The sequence below is a fragment of the Pseudochaenichthys georgianus genome, chromosome 23 (genome assembly GCF_902827115.2).
Source record: "Pseudochaenichthys georgianus chromosome 23, fPseGeo1.2, whole genome shotgun sequence".
Taxonomy (NCBI): domain Eukaryota; kingdom Metazoa; phylum Chordata; class Actinopteri; order Perciformes; family Channichthyidae; genus Pseudochaenichthys; species Pseudochaenichthys georgianus.
This window is the reverse complement of record NC_047525.1, coordinates 5,808,857-5,826,850: the sequence shown is the minus strand read 5'-3', so window position 1 is coordinate 5,826,850 and position 17,994 is coordinate 5,808,857. Positions and strand designations below refer to the sequence as shown.

The window sequence follows — 17,994 nt, the reverse complement described above, 5'->3', positions numbered from 1 at the left end:
CCACACACACACACACACACACACACACACACACACACACACACACACACACACTTAGTTTGTAGATGTGCTCTGCAGAGGATGTATTGGGGCCCTGAAGATGCATGCCACATTATTTACCACATCACACACCTGCACACACACCTCCCTCTCTATGACATTAAGACATTTCCCGTCTTTCAACCTGCGATTGTTTTTAATTTTTAAACAATGTTGTATTAGCTGATGGATCACGTTGCCATGGCGATGTGTCAAGGTGATAACCATCTCCAGTAGTCCCTATACATTTGGCTGGTATAGCAAGCTGATGCTTACCTCGGGAAATGTGGGACTAATGTCTGGCAGTATCACACGATGAGCACACAGATCAGATGTTAAAGCGTTTTAGTGAGAAGTGAGAAGTATCTTAAGTGGTCCGAAGATCTTCCAGATAATAGATGTGTCCTGGCAGCGGGGCCGGATACAACCTAACAATTTATAAAAACCTTTGTGGAATTTAGGTCTTTGCGTTGTGGGCCCTTTGTGAAAACTGGTTATAGATTAATTCTACCTGCACAGTCATAAAATAAGTCATAAATACGACAAATTTAAATCATCGCACCTCACTGTATCTTCCCAAATCTCAAAATCACGTGATGCTTTTGAACTAAAGGGTGAGAGTGACAGAAGACGTCTGTGAGCACTCACTCACGCTGTTTTGAGATGGCTGTTAAGTTTGGAGATATCGGTTTTGGTTTTTTTTATTTTATTTTTATTTATCCTTTATTTATCCAGGAATGTCCCATTGAGATACAAGATCTCTTCTTCCAGGGAGTCCTTCCAGGGAGTTTGGCCCCTCTGCCTCGTGTACAACGCCTCTGCGCTGAATACCGTCTCTTGTGTTTCAGACATGTAGGAGATTGGCTTCTGTTGTTTTAGGGTATCATCACTCCACCACCATCATCTTTACTTAGGACGTGTGCACTGTGTTGTGTTGGATCACAGACACTCTCAATAGCTTGCCTGTTAAGCTGCATCTCTCATTGTCATCGCCAACGTTCTTAAATAGAAGGTTTTACGCGTTCGGACTGTCAGGTGTTAATATCGTGCTGTTCTGTTGCGGCTCGTCTTTACAGGAGTGTTTTGTGCGTAAACATCTTGCCAATACTGCAGTTTAAAGCTCACATTTGCACAACAGTAAAATGTAGAGAGCTGGATGATGTCGTCCAGCTGTTTCATATACACCCTCAGGAGACCATATGCCCACAGAGAAGGGAACTGGCCAGCTTTGATCCCATGCTATACCTGTCTTTGTAAGCAGGGGAACACACATGGTCCTAAGCATGTAGCATGACATGTGAACATCCAGCAGAATGACACGTGTAACCCCAGCAGTGTCGGTCCTGTTTGGCAACACCACTACTCGGTTACCTTTAGGAATACGGTAGCAGTGGTTGGGTTAGAATAAGTGGCATTACAAAAGTGTGGGTGTTTCGTATAGAAAATGGTTTCACGTGTGTTTTCAAAGGTTGTCACAAATTAAATACTTGGGTTTTATGCAAATGACATTGTAGAAGTCCGGCATGACTGAAGGATGCCACAATAACAGAGACATATGTTGAATCTTGATATTAATTCTATACCACTATAAGAAGAAAAAGATTAATATATCCCATATAGTTCTTAAACACATGTTCTATTTTCACCTGGGCGAGAGGACAACCTACAGTAGTGTTTTTTTGTGTTATGCATTACCCTTTGCCATCTTATTTGTATGTTTTAACTTTTTTAACCAATATCTTATACATGTTTTATTTATGCATACTTATCTAACTGTAACTAGTTTGCTGCCATGGTAACTAGAGCTTTCACACACTCTTGATTTCACCAAATGCTGCTCTGATGTATTGTATATTACTGTTAGTGTTTTTCAAATCAAAATTTTTTTATTTATTTATTTTTGAGCTAATCGACAATCTTTTAAAAAGACCCCTCAATATAGAAGTAACTCTTGTTACACACACACACACACACACACACACACACACACACACACACACACACACACACACACACACACACACACACACACACACAAAGGACATTCCTGCACCACCCAACATGAACCTGCATTGTTGATGTCGATGTTCAGCCATTGTCGGGGACTTTCTCCTGGCACGACTTGGGAGGGAGCCGGCTGGGGGGTGGGGGTTTAGAATAAGACATATATTGGTGTGTGTGTGTGTGTGTGTGTGTGTGTGTGTGTGTGTGTGTGTGTGTGTGTGTGTGTGTGTGTGTGTGTGTGTGTGTGTGTGTGTGTGTGTGTGTGTGTGTGTGTGTGTGTGTGTGTGTGTGTGTGTGTGTGTGTGTGTGTGTCGGGATAGGGGGTGAGGATAGTCCCACAGCCGGCACCTTGAGATGCACAGTAAAACAGCTCTCATCAATTATCTCTTGAACCTTCTTGAGATTGCAGGACTGAGGTCAAGGATCCGACAAGCTCTTCTAATCCGTTATAGCTAGAGATGTTATACATCATCATATGGGGACAACAAGACATGTTCCAAAAGAGAACACGATTGTACAGTGCACATTTCATGATATAACATGCATTACCTCTGAATAAAAAACAGATACAAATCCCCCACTTGGGATGATAAAGTATATCGATCAAATCAAATCTAATAATAATGAGACAACATTATTGGAGGACTGTTATCTCCCTATTATATTCCACACTCACTGTCTTCCAGTGTCCTGCCTAATCCCATTACACATCCCTTGTTCTGCCTCTGCTTCTTGGGACAACAAATGGACACATTTTGGACCAAGACTGTGAGAATATGCACAAAGCTAATCAAGGCTGCATTCATCTCATGTCATCATATGCAACATATGTTCTTTAAAACAGAGCTCTGGCATGAAGCCTCTCATTTCAATGACTATGAATAAAACAAAACATGTCTGCTTCATTTTCTCCGGTCAAAAGCTTTTGTCAGTGCAGTGTTTGTCGATTGGAAATATGATAAGCAGAAAACGAGATGGTGTTAAACGAGATATTGACCAACCAATCAACGAGCAGAAGGTGTCAGCCCTATGTGCTTCTTTGCTAAGGGTCGTATGAGGACATCACTGTCATGTCAGCTCAGCATGAGACATCTGCAGCCATCCGGTTAGCAACGATTGGACACATAAGGAAACTACACAGTGTCCTTTTTAAACATAATGTTTGGATGAATTAAAAAACAAGATATAGTTGATGTTGGACAGCGCAATGCTACCTGTTCTCCTGTGTTTGGTGTTCATGCTAAGCTAACGTTATGCTAGCGTTATATTTAGCATACATCTTCTCATCTTACTCTTGACTCTTATACGGCTGCGAGGATGAGATGAGACAGGATTGGTGTGTTGGATGCAAGAAACAAACGCCATGGAAGCTAATATGTTGAACATGATCTATTTGCAACAATCAATACCCCCCCCCCCCCCTTTAAATACGTGCACAACATAAATGTACTCCTAACGGATTTCAACCAATAAGATCAGGAGATTAACATGAAACAGTTTTACTGTGTGTGTGTGTGTGTGTGTGTGTGTGTGTGTGTGTGTGTGTGTGTGTGTGTGTGTGTGTGTGTGTGTGTGTGTGTGTGTGTGTGTGTGTGTGTGTGTGTGTGTGTGTGTGTGTGTGTGTGTGTGTGTGTGTGTGTGTGTGTGCGTGTGTGTGTGTGTGTGTGTGTGTGAGTGAGTGAGTAAAGAATGTACTTCCAACAGTGGATATTAGCTGCTCCTTCCCCCTCTACCTTCAGGAGAGTGACGGTGCATTAAGAGCTCAGATATGAAACATATATTCTGAGACAATAGAAGGGGAAGGAAATCAATGCATTGGCTGGACTCTGTGTGCTGACAGAGTGCAGGCAGACCCATGCATGGAAGTGAGGTGTGAAGCAGTGTGTGAGGCAGGTCAGTGTGTGAGGCAGTGCAGTGTGTGAGGTGTGTGAGGCAGGTCAGTGTGTGAGGCAGTGACCTTTTGACCTGTGCTGGACTCTGGGGATCTGGTCTATATGAATGCACCTGCCCATTGCCTGGTCAAGTTAGATGCTGCGTATCACAGCGCTCTGAGATGTGTGACAAACTGTAAAGCATTAACCCATCACTGTACCCTGTATGCAAGGGCTGGTTTGCTTTCACTAACTGCACGGAGGCTCAGTCACTGGTACATTTTTATATACAAAGCCATGTTAGGGAAACTTCCATCTTACATCTGCTCCCTGATCTCATGGAGAATTGTAAGTGGCTACTGCCTGAGATCGAATGCAGTGGTTTTATTAAATGTGCCAACTGCTAGGACTGTCTTAGGGAAGACAGCTTTTAGATGCGCAGCTCCTCTGTCTTGGAATAGTCTGCAAATTAAATGGAAACTGAACAATCTGGTGCCACTAAATGTTTTTAAAGCTCGGTTGGATGCTAGTCAATCGGAAGCTATTGGTACCTGTTTATGTGGATAACTATGTAAATGATGCTGTATGATGTCCTTTTGTTGTTCTGTTTATGTTGTTATGTTTCATGTGGAACTACTTGAGCAGGTCTCCCTTGAAAAAGAGATCAATGATCTCAATGGGATTTATCTGTATAAATAAAGGTTTGAAATGAAATGAAATGAGTGTGTGAGGCAGTGTAGTGTGTGAGGTGTGTGGGGCAGTGAAGTGTGTGAGGTGTGTGAGGCAGGTCAGTGTGTGAGGTGTGTGGGGCAGTGAAGTGTGTGAGGTGTGTGAGGCAGGTCAGTGTGTGAGGTGTGTGAGGTGTGTGAGGTGTGTGAGGTGTGTGTGAGGTGTGTGAGGTGTGTGAGGTGTGTGAGGTGTGTGAGGTGTGTGTGAGGTGTGTGAGGTGTGTGAGGTGTGTGAGGTGTGTGAGGTGTGTGAGGTGTGTGAGGTGTGTGAGGTGTGCAGTGTGTGATGCAGTGCAGTGTGTGAGGCAGGTCAGTGTGTGAGGTGTGTGGGGCAGTGAAGTGTGTGAGGTGTGTGATGCAGTGCAGTGTGTGAGGCAGGTCAGTGTGTGAGGTGTGTGGGGCAGTGAAGTGTGTGAGGTGTGTGATGCAGTGCAGTGTGTGAGGCAGGTCGGTGTGTGAGGTGTGTGAGGCAGGTCGGTGTGTGAGGCAGTGCAGTGTGTGAGGTGTGTGAGGCAGGTCAGTGTGTGAGGTGTGTGAGGCAGGTCAGTGTGTGAGGTGTGTGAGGCAGTGTGGGAGATAGTGCAGTGTGTGAGGTGTGTGTCACAGATTGAGGAGGTATTGCTCACGCCTGGCAGAGGCTTCCGGACTGGCAGCAGGTGATCACACGACGCATGGATGCACATAGGGTGCAGTGTACCCATGCATGTAAGCATTGGTCAACATGAAATGATACATTGATATTCACTGTGAGTGTCATACGGTTGAAGGGGCACGCACCATTCAGTGGCTCTTCCACTCTTCTCACTACTCAATATTGCAGGTTTTTTGGTGAAAAATACATTGAAATGTCGCACTGCCACAACCATGGATACATCAAATACAAAGAGTCTCACCTATTACAAATTAAATATATCTGACTGACGTGCAGCAAGGCAGGATGGATATGAGAACACGTGTGGCGAACAGTTAAAATAAACACAGTATTGTTGAAATATGGAAAATACCAGATGTATTTAAAACATAATAATGTGGGTGTGGTCTCTCGACTCGTACAACCTCAGGAGTTCTTGAAAGGAACCACTGCGCCACACGCCACAGACAATGTTAAAGATTTACAATTGAAATATGCTAAAGAACAGGCTGGTCGTGCAGATTAAAAAGTAAACTAGTGCAGTACGAATCAAGTATACATCCTCTTTTTGATGTCACCTCTTACTCCACTTGGAATGTCCACTTTGTTCCTTTCTGTGTTCCACTTCTTGCTTCTTGCTCCATCTCTGCAGTGCTGCACATTATGTCACATGTCTCGCCCATGTTCCTTCCTGTTTGTGTGCTCTGCTCGTGTTGGCTGTCTTATAACTGCTGAGTGTTGAGGAGCTGCCAGGACTGAAGAGATATCGGAGGCACAAAGGCAGCGGCATCAGAGGCAGCAGGGCTCAGCGTGCGATATGTGGAATTACATTAACATTTCAAAAGAAGAACATGAAATAATACTTTTACAATATCTGACATCTGCGCCTCTCTTGTTCAACCACATCCTCTTTCACCATCTCGTGCTCTCTCAGTCTTGCTCTTTCCCCCAGTCATATACACATCACCATCAGCTGGTATCAGGGTTGATGCATTCTGGAAATGTTAAAACAGTTTGGCTTTATCCGTAGCTTTGAGTTATTATGCCCCAACAATTTGGAACAATCTGCCTAAATCGTGCACGTCCGCCGAAACACTTCCTATTTTTAAATCCCGACTAAAAACGCACCGAAATAAAATGGCCTTGCCTTGCCTTGCCTTGCCTTGCCCTGCCCTGCCTTGCCCTGCCCTGCCTTGCCCTGCCCTGCCCTGCCCTGCCCTGCCTTGCCTTGCCTTGCCTTTATCCAAAATAAAAAAAATGCATCTACCCACACAGCCAAAGCTCACAATAACACCGTATTTCTATTTTTTTGCATTTAAAAGAAAAAGTGTGAAGCATAAATGATGTTCCTTGCTAGGACTTAGATTAGCTTGGATAATTAGAGGAAACATGTACAAACAGCTAGCCTAGCGTAACGAAATCAGAGGAAGTAAACACCAAGAACATTTCCAGCATATTACCTGCCATAAAACCCCAATATAATGTTTTCCACAGACAAGCAAGATAGCAAGTAAGCTAAACGTGGTGGTGGGTGTACTGGATAACCTTTGCTCAGCTGGATAGCTGTTTCCAGTCTTCATGTCTTTTGGTTGGAGCATCATGTTTACTGTACATGAGAGTATCTTCTTAATTATAATGATACTTTTTTCAATGTATTTCTCTCTGTTTACTCTCTCCAGTTCGGCGTATGATGTGGTCCTGCGGCAGAAGGTTGCAGTGAAGAAACTATCGAGGCCTTTCCAGTCTCTGATCCACAGCCGCCGCTCGTACCGGGAACTCAGGCTGCTCAAGCACATGAAACACGAGAATGTTAGTGCCGCGCATAAAAATCCCCCGAGACAGACAGACGGCTCTCTGCATGTCTGTCTAGTATCGATCTGCTCTGTTTGTCTCCGTCTCTGCAGGTAATCGGGCTGCTGGACGTCTTCACGCCTGCTGCAACGCTAGAGGACTTCAATGAACTGTAAATCTCTCGTCCCTTCATGTTTACTACGTGCAATACAGCTGTTCCACAAACACAATGGTTCTGCTGGTAAAAGGGGGAGGAGATGTTGGAGATGTTGGAGGGGGCCATCCTTGGGGATTATAGGCTTGAGGTGTTTTACGGTTGCCATGGCAACAGCACTACTCCCTCTCACTCATACACTCTCCCCTTTCCCAGCTACCTGGTGACTAACCTGATGGGTGCAGACCTCAACAACATCGTGAAATTTCAGAGGCTGTCAGACGAACACGTGCAGTTCTTGATCTACCAGCTTCTGCGCGGCCTCAAGGTAATTTACCGCTCACAGACCTGCTATATGCCATACACATATACATACTATAAGAAGTTAGTATTCAGATGGTACACCAGAGACTCCCAACCATTTCAATCTGATGGACCCCCACAGCCCCCTCAGTGACTCCACCCGTCACATCCCACATGTGTTCATTTGAATTGATTTTAAAGAACATTTTAATTCCTCTATTAATGATATAAAAGAGTATCATGGTTACAATATATTTTTCATAAAGTTGAACTGTCACTCTTTAGGATGCTATTGTAATTTGTCTTTCATACTTTCAATTAGGATAGGCAGATTTTTGTCATTTAAACCAGTAACCTTTAGCTAACTATTTTGAATTGTTTACTTATTACTTCTGGCTGTCGAAGTCAAGCATATATCGTTACTTTTAGCTAAATATTTGAGCCCATTATCCGACATATTTGAACTATTTATTCATTTATTTCTGCTAACTGTAGAACTCTGTACTCTTGTTTAGGTTTTTTTCCAATCATAATTCAAAGTGGTATAAGATGCTTAAAGTGAATGCAGGCTGTAAGTAGTATTTGGAAACGACACTCTACGTTTCTAAGTCCTCTCTATGTTTATATTGAGTTCGTCCTTCTGGTATTCTTTGCTCGCATTCTCACGCTGAATGGGCTGTTCGGCCTTCACGGTTTCCATGGCGCAGACAAAAGCAGTTTCCCTTTGGACAGGGGCTAATATGGTGACCCTCCCTGCTGACCGCTTTCTCCCTTTATGTCTTCTCTCTCCTCCCCCATCCTCCTGCCCACCCCCTGCCTCTCCAACAGTACATCCATTCAGCGGGGTTGATCCACAGAGTAAGTCCCTTCTCTTTGCTTCTTAGTTTGATAGACCACACCCACATTATTATGACATTTGCTTGGTTTCAAATGATAGTTAACCCCCTTAAACTTTCCACTGTAATAGCCCTCAAGAAACTTCATAGACGATTTGTTATGTTTAACCAATACTGTTTTTAAAACACTGCTATAATGTTGTTTATTGTTCTCCAAGTCTATTATATGAATAGGAAGGTCCTCTTATATCTTCTCTGCTTTACTATCTCTCCAGGACTTAAAGCCGAGTAATGTGGCAGTAAATGAGGACTGTGAGCTGAGGGTAAGCCTGAGAGTGAACCTACTGATCCTTCACTGCAACATTCTGACTCTATTAAAGACTGTCTTCCTGTCCTACAGATCCTGGACTTTGGATTGGCCAGACAGACAGACGATGAGATGACAGGGTATGTGGCGACTCGCTGGTATCGAGCGCCGGAGATCATGCTCAACTGGATGCACTACAATCAGAATGGTATGAAAGATAAACATTTAGAACTCTTTTTAAATACTTAAATTCAGAACTGATTGAATATATGCTTAATGATTAAACCTCTGGTGTTTCTGTTACAGTTGATATTTGGTCAGTGGGATGCATAATGGGTGAGCTACTGAAGGGAAAAGTCCTCTTTCCTGGCACTGATTGTATCCTTATCAGCGTGGCAAGAGTCTTCTGCAATATGCAGGTTCCCCCCCTCTTAGGCCCCGTCCACACGGAGACGAAACTGGTTGTATCCGCTACAGTTCTCTATCGTATAGACCAGGGGTTTCCAACACCTCGGCAGCTTTGCAGTAGCTCACCGCTCGCGGTTCACAGACTGTGTAGAAAAATCCGACGACAATTAATGCACCTGAATCAGTCCGTGTTGCTGCGGCTCAGACACACATGGATTTATGTTTTAAAAAATACTCGCGTTCAAATCAAATCAAATCAAGTTTTATTTATATAAACACATTTATAAACGATTTTTGGTCGAGCCAAAGTGCTGTACATATAATAAAAATAGCCTACAGTAGAGACACTTTACAGCAAATACAACAGCACAGATTGTTCAGAATATCAGTATGAGAAAAAACGACACCCTCTATCCTTAGACCCTCTGTCCTTAGACCCTCTGTCCTTAGACCCTCTATCCTTAGACCCTCACATCGTACAAGGAAAAACTTCCGGAGAAAACCCAGTTTAAAGGGAAAAATGGGAGAAACCTCAGGGAGAGCAACAGAGGAGGGATCCCTCTCCCAGGACGGACAGACGTGCAATAGATGCCGTGTGTAGATCGAAGAGATAATACATTTACAACATAGGTAGACCAAATGTTAGGAAATGCATGTGTCTGTAATAAGAAGATTAGCACCATGTCAGGTTTTTTGTGGATTTCATCAAGTCTTGGATTGCAGAGTATGAATGTCCTCTTGCTATTTTCAAAGGATAAATACGTGTGTCAAGTTTGTGAAGGCAGGAGGAAAACTTCTGCGATCACTGTTTCCTCTCTGTTCCTCCAAACCCCGCCCCCTCCCTGAAAATAATGAGTGACAGGCTGATCGTAACCTGATAGAAACTTTATTATTCACTTAAACATATGTTGATCTCTGATTGAGATATGATGAAGCTAACTCAATCTCATACATTCATGGGATGTATCTAACAGTAACACAGAGAATGTAAGTGAGCACCCAAATGCAGTATTTTTATTCTTATATGCTGTTGTAAATACTCCAGTTGTCTGCTGTGTTCAGACTTAAGTCATGTTTGTGATGCCACATGCAGGATATTCAGTGTCCTTTTTCTTTTTACAGAAGACCGTGGCTAGAAGCTGCAGCTAGACTGCAGAAGCATTAGCTTTTTGTTTTTCAGGATGGAACAATTTCACACACATATATAGGGAGGCTAGACCTATACAATTATGGTTTATAATTTAATGTCAAGACGAAGAAGAAGATGGCTGAACTGTTCAGTGTCAATCCTGTGGAGATGGAGGTGGAGGTTATAAATCTCCAAAATCATGTTCAGCTTGAGTCTCGGCAAAACTCACAGCATTTCTGGAGCCTTGTAGACCCAGAAAACTTTAAGAACATCACCAAGCAGCACTGAACATGTCTGCTTTATTTGGCTATACAGACCTTTGTGAAGCAGCTTTATCTGACATGAATGTCATGACATCTACATACAGAACAAGACCGACTGATGAACATGTAAATGACTCCATTAGAGTGAACCTAAGTGTGTACACTCCAGCATACACCTCTATGGTGGACTCCATGCCAGTCATCTCACTAACTGTGAAAAAGAGTGAACGCACTTATTTTACACCTGTGCCATAAGATGCTTGCAAGGTGGTGATTAAGGTGATGTATTTACTATGTGGGCCATAATAAGAAGTGAGAAATGCAATTTCACACGTGTACAAAAGTAGCTTAATTCAACTGATGAGTGCTATGTGAATAAATGTAAGCGATGTGATGCAAGTAGCTCTTGGCCACTTCTCAGATGAAGAAAGCTTGGAGACCCCTGCTATAGACGGTTCGTCCACACGAGGCCGACACGGAAACGCGGATAACGATAATGGCTCCCAGGGTGGGTAGATCTGTGGACGAAACGCTCTGGGGGGCCAAACGGCTCCTTGTGTACGATAATTTCCTGATAACGATGACGCCATAGCCCCGCCTCTCCCCACCTCTGCTGCTCACCCCCACGTCACCCGCGTCATTGCTGATGTGTTTCGCCAACAACAACAATGGCGGATCACAGTGTTGCTTTCGTGCTCCAGACGCTACTGACCATGCTACAAATGATAGTGCAAGATCTACAGCTCTTCTACCACAACCATCAGCAACAAGTGGACATGGAGAACTACATGAACTACATGTTGCTAAATCCACCGCGGATAATAAACAGAAGGGCAACCATGGCAACCATGCTCGGGGGGTCTTCTTCGCTGCTTTTGGTGTAGGTTTTGTGGCGGAAGTACAGCGCCACTAACAGGCCCGGCATATGTACTACAGCGTCTCCAGCGGGTCGAGCGTTCTCGTGTGGACGGACATGTTTCTGGTGCCGATTCCGTGTGGACGGAAGACTTTTTTGATATCGACTAAGGTTCGTTTTTGTTTCCGTCTCCGTGTGGACGGGGCCTTAGTATCAACCTTCCATACATCTTTAATGCACCCTGTGGATGCATGACAAAACCTTTGTGAGGGTGAGGTGTAGCATGAATAGGAGTGAAAGACTGAATTGTCTAGGTTCTTGTATTCTGTGTCTACGAGAAGCTAAAGCTCATTTGATTTACTGATCTTTGTGTTGTGGGACGATGACTAGAAAATAACTTTCAGTGGTGCTGAGCAAGTAGAATATATGTCTTAGTTTGTCTGTATCCAATGTGACAAGATAATATGCTGAGTCAAGTCCTAACAGTCCTTAACTCCTCCTGCACTAAGATATCGACCAGCTGAAGAGAATCATGGAGGTGGTGGGGACCCCGACCCCCGACCTGTTAAAAAAGATCTGCTCTGAACATGTGAGAGAGAGAACATGAATGGAGTGATTGTTTCCACACACACCGTAATGTTGCTTCTATTGACACAGTCAACTGTTATTATTGACATCCAGTCATTCCAGAGACAGGGCTGTTGAGTGAGTGGTCAATACGTGTGAGTGTTGGAATGATTGATCACTACCAAACCCTCTACATTGTCACATGACATGAGATGAATGCTGATTTCCATTTGCAGGCACAGAAGTACATCCAGTCTCTGCCCTTCATGCCCCAGCAGGACCTGGAAAAGATATTTAGAGGGGCCAATCCACTTGGTGGGTGATGCACAGCAGATTGGATTACTAATTTAAATTTGATTGAATGTCTTCCAGAGGGTGCAGAAGATCAAGTTGCTCTCCCAAAGTGCCAATGAGTAATTCAGTTTAAACTTGTTTTAAACTGCCCCCCCCCCCCTCTCTGTTAGCTGTGGATCTTCTGAAGCGTATGCTGGTTCTGGACTGTGATGGGAGGATCTCGGCCAGTGAGGCTCTGTCCCACCCTTACTTCTCACAGTACCATGATCCTGACGACGAGCCAGATGCCCCCCCGTACGACCAAACGCTGGAGAGTAAAGACCGAACTCTAGAAGAATGGAAAGGTAAAGCTTTCACATGAAAAACAAAGACTTAAACAGTGGATAGCACAATAATACACTTATTTCCCCTTTCCCCCTTTCAAACAAAAACAGAAGATCTTTAAAAATGGTGGAACACCGACGACACCACCAAAGATATTAAGAGATTTTAGTGATGACATTAAGAATGTGATTATTTCTCAGTAGGGGTTATATGCGTTGTGGAATGACCCTGAGCTGATGTGATGTTTATTTGATAGATGTTACACTAAGCTAATCAAGCACAATTATAATAGCACCAACTAGAAGGTTCCACCATAGAACCTTGCGTTGTGAAAATGTAACTTTTATTCAAGTGAATTGGTTGTTAATGAGCCTCAACCACATTTGAATCCAACCCACGGCAAGACGTGAAAATGTCACATTGGTCCACACAGGGAGACGTAAGGACGACACGATTTCACCCCCTCAAAACGTCACAGTCATACGGGACTGTTGACATGGCCAACCAGTGGAGAAAGACCCAGATGTTGACAAGCAAGCCTCTATCACAACCTTTGGTTCACTATAACACAACTTTGTGTGGAGAATACGAAGATCTGTTCCGGTCTCGCCAGGGAAATGTTTATATACTACGAATGTTACTAAAGAGGTTTTAGATTGTCCATGTAAAGTTATCGCCATCTCTCGGAGTGAAAACAGTATTTCCGGTGTACAATTGTGTACAATGCTTTTGTGTTTTTCCCTTTCGACGAGAGACAAATAGTTTTGGACATTACACTGCCCATGATCCTCAGGAATCTTTGAAGCTCGGTGATTGGATGTGTTACCCGCAATGCATTTTGGGAGACGTAGTTGAAACGATAAGTAGAACAAAAAATGTGTTAAATTGAAAATAATACTTTATTCGCAATTTGGGGTGAAGTGTCTTGCCCAGTGGCACAACGACATGCTGACTGCAGTGGGGTTTGAACCTGTGCTCCCCTGATCAGAACACCAATGCACTAATCCACTGCTCCACACGCAACTGAATACATGACGCGGATCATAAATATATCTTCAATTAAACGCCATCTTTAATTTATCTTCACACAATACTTCTCCTTGCAGTATCAATACTAATTCAGCTGACTTTCATATTTGATCCAATCGGTAGTGATACTGGATTGTTTGAATCAGCACTAACATATTTTCTTTCCCCCCTGTTTATCTCATGTTCACAGAGTTAGTATTTGAAGAAGTGAACAGCGTCAGTGCATCCGGCACCAAGACTGATAGCCTTCAGGCGGAGCAGTAAGCGTTTTTGTGCCCTGCCTCAACCTTTTCATGAAGAAGGACCATATACCACATGACTGGGGGAAGAACTGTGGCAAGCCAGCCGAAGAAAGGTCTACATTCTCTCTGCTCAGCGTGACTCTGTTCGATTGCCTTTCATGAGTTTATTTGAGCAGCAGGGCAGGACGGTGTCCACGGGAACAGATGCACACATTGTAATTACAGGGAGCATTTTAGAATCCAATAGAAGGAGCTTCCTCTTGTTTTTTCGCTCATTGAATGTAAAATGAGGAACCATTCAACATGGCTGTCAGGGATCGCAAAGGGCGTGAGGATTCATACAAGGGAGCAACTTTAGGAACTGAACTGGGTTTACAGGCTGATAGAAAAGTATTGAAGGAAGGAAAACACGCACACTAGGATTTCCAAAGCAACTGCATAGTGCCGTCTGGTCCCTCCTCATGACAAATGCCATACGCAGTCAGTTCTCTCATATATGGGATTCATGTTTAAAGGCTTGCAGCACTGCCACGTCATGTCACAGAGCAACTTAACATTTAACCTGCATACTACTGCATGATTTCTGTGCATTTTGATTATTACAGAATATTACTGCTATTGTATTGTATAACCATTAAAGCTGCTTATTGCATCTGCCACACTGTTATAGAAGCAGCCTGAGGGCCGGAGAGAGGCATTATCAAAACATGTGACCAACTTATAACACAAACGCAGACAAAAAAGACTGTACTTCCTCAGAGTCATCCTCTCCTGCTTACAAAGTAGTAAACACCAGCTGTGCTACTAGTTAGCAAGGGAATCTGCCAACACTGGAGCAGAATGACTGTGTTTACTGTGCTGTCGCTTCACATATACTCTTGTCCCTGATGTCTGGCTTCTGATCACCTGTCGGCTGTGGCAGCGCTCCGTCAGGTTTCCATGGTTCTCTGCAGTGAGTTTTACAGCCCGGTTATTGTTTACAATTGTTTAGATTATGGGCCTTTGGTGCCGGATAATAATTACCCAGCTTCATCAAAATAATTGTTTGATTGCTCGTGGCAACCATGGAGCTCATTAGTGATCTTTCATATTTTCTCATGTTCTTCTTCATGTCATTGGGCGCTATGATGAAACGAATACAGTGTGTACACATTCATAAGCGTTCACAGTATTAAAGCACTGGAAATGTTCTTTACTTTGATTTGGGATATTTGAGAAGCAGTTCAAGAAAGTTACAGGGAACCTATATAAGCAGCATAAACTCAATACAGATTATTACAAAACATGACTTCCTCACGGACATTGGGTCAGCCATCTTGCATCAGACTGGAGTTGCAGGTCTACACACTTTTTGCTGAGGTAGTAATAATGTGCTTGTATTAAACCACAGTGTGCAGAGGCAGCAAACCACAGGTTGTCCAGCCGAATTGAATGCAACTGGGGTTCATCGGACAAATATCTGATCACTTTAAAGGCATAACCCTCAACCTTAATAGATATAGTATCACATATAAGATGCATTTGAAATAAACAAGACATCCATGTGGTGGTTTGGCCCCATGTTAGTAAATTGGAGGGTTTATCGACAGATGACCCATCTGGAGATAAAATGCTAATAAATGAGCATACACATACATCCAGTTTATATCTGACTGCTGCAGATGTGTTTTTATAAGTAAGATAAGCTAGGTTGTCATACTATCATACCTAAAGTATGTAGTATACACATGGTTGGCACCTAAACTCTTTGGCTACTGATATAAAATGAGAAGAGAAGGAGATCAATCTTAGCTAGCTAGGCTAGGCTAGGTTAAATTCAATTACATTCATGTACTGTGGCTTTTCCCACTCAAATCTCACCAAACCAATGAGATCATTTCTGCCTCAAAAAACATTATTAGAGCTAAACCATAAATTGATCAAAAATGAATAAAGAACACAGTACAGGAAACCTCCTCCTCCCAATGTAGCCTTTTCGGCAGGTCTTCCATTAACAGTGGAGGCGAAATGTTGAATTTACAGTCCAAATGAATCTAAACTGTCTGTGTCAGTCGAAGCGTGTCAGAGCTCTGAATGTTTAAATGTGCTTTATGTGGATGTTGTATCTGTGGTGGAACTGAAAAGCAAACTGCAAATCGAATGTTATACGTATACAGTATGTATGTTACAAGTGTTTTTTTAAACATGGTGGAATGTGATTTAACATTAGCCATGACTTTCTAATCACTGAACGGAATGTCAACAATCACTTTCAAATTATTCCGATGATTTTCTTATTCATCATCTACGGGTTACGCTCGGCAAGTTTTAGCATCAATCGAATAAACACATCAGCTCTGTTATGTTTCTTGTCTTATTTAGTGAAACATTCAGTCTTTTTGTGTGAATATAAAGTGTTCACCTGTTTGGCAACCGTTTGGAGAAGGCCCTTTCCTGTGTCTCAATCAAGTTTGGTAAAGAGACAGTTATTCCAGTCTGGATCAGAGGAACATCCAGACTGCCCTTCACAGAGCCTTGACCTAAATCCCATCAGCACCTATATGGGATGAAAACATTGTAATAGGCCTTAGGGGTCAGTCAGGTGACGAAAACCTGCACAAGACGTCCTTGAAAAGTGAAGGCTGTGTAGCAGCACGTTGCTTCACATGGTCTCCGGGTGAGATGTACATGATACACTGAAGCGGAGTTGTCCACACACAAGCCTTCCCTCTCTGCTAAATAGCCTCATCCTGCATTAGAAAAGCAACCAAAAAGCTAAAAAACAAACAAACACTGAATCCATTGAAAGGGAAGCCTATTAATTACGTATTAAAAAATAATACAACATATATTCAGAAAATTGTATTAAAACAAAGTTCTTAAAAATGACAATAAAATGTATGGACTAGTCACAGGACATTAAGTTCAAATTCAATAGTTATACACACACTTCCTGAAGTCGTTGTGTTCACTGTTTGGATTAACTGTATCCTTAAATAATCCATAATTAAATGTTAAAGAATTGCTAACATATTTTACTTGAATACAAGTAGTTACATGGTGTAGTAATACTCAATGTCTACACATATAACATGTATGTAAACACCAAATAATTAGCATTGCCATTGTTGAAGTACATTACATGTCATTTGTTAGACGCTTTATCCAAAGCGACTTACTGGGGATTGCCCACAGTATTGAGTATGTAAGTCGCTTTGGATAAAAGCGTCTAACAAGTAACATGTAATGTAATGTAATGTACTAGGAGTATAATTCTTCCTCATATGCAGAATGGTCTATTTTAGAATTATATATTGGATTATTGATGCATTAATAAGTATGCATTACTCATTTTGCAGCTGTTGGAGGTGTGGCTAAAGGATACTGCCAGGTAGCTTCATCCATATTCAACTCATAAGACTTTATTCGTTGACTGAAATGTTGCATTAATACTCTCAACCTTAAAAACTAGAAGAGCCAGAAGTAACTGAAGGTGGGATAAAGATAATGGATACAAAAAATATAAAGTGTACAGGTGTATTCCTACAGGGCTACAGGAGCCCCTGGTGGAATGTAAGTACATGTGAGTACATTTACTGAGGTGGTAGTTGTTCTTTACTGAGTATCTTTATTTGATAATACTTTATTCTTCTACTCCACTACATTTTGGAAGCCAATATTGTACTGTTCCTCCACTACCTTTATCTGACAGGTATAGTTGATTTACAACTTCAAATTAGTCAATACAAAATATACATATCAACTACTAAATAAATATTGACCAGTAATTAGCGGTTAATATATCCAGCAGCAGTAAATGATGTCATTAACATTAGCTCCAACTTTACCAGCTGTGATGAACACATTATTGCATCAATAATCAGAATACAGTCATTTATTATGATTCTGAAATAATCCATTAGCATAACAGTAGTTTCACTTTTGGTTCTTTAAGTACATTAATGCTGATACTTTTATACTTTTAATTAGACATCTATTGCACGTCTTTCCGTCCTGGGAGAGGGATCCTCCTCTGTTGCACCCCCGAGGTTTCTCCGTTTCCCCATTAACTTCGGGGTTTCTTTGGGAGGGTTTCCTTCTTGTCCGATGTGAGGGTCCAAGCCAAGGACAGAGGGTGTCGTATTCATGTTCTGTACAAGCAGTAAAGTCCACTGAGACAAAGGATAGAATGTGTGATACTGGGCTATATGAATGCACTTTGATTGATTGACTTAGGTA

General features: G+C 42.4%; 1 protein-coding gene across 1 annotated transcript; it reads left to right on the top strand.

Annotated features, from left to right (window-relative positions):
- Positions 1-6,908: 6,908 nt before the first annotated feature.
- Positions 6,909-16,115, top strand: mapk11 (mitogen-activated protein kinase 11). The gene is made up of 11 exons (XM_034112380.2): positions 6,909-7,082; positions 7,178-7,236; positions 7,435-7,546; positions 8,350-8,379; positions 8,633-8,680; positions 8,758-8,872; positions 8,971-9,042; positions 11,830-11,909; positions 12,124-12,202; positions 12,352-12,525; positions 13,725-16,115. The coding sequence occupies exons 1-11, from the start codon at positions 6,909-6,911 to the stop codon at positions 13,796-13,798; spliced, it is 1,017 nt and encodes a 338-aa protein (XP_033968271.1). The 3' UTR covers positions 13,799-16,115.
- Positions 16,116-17,994: the final 1,879 nt, after the last annotated feature.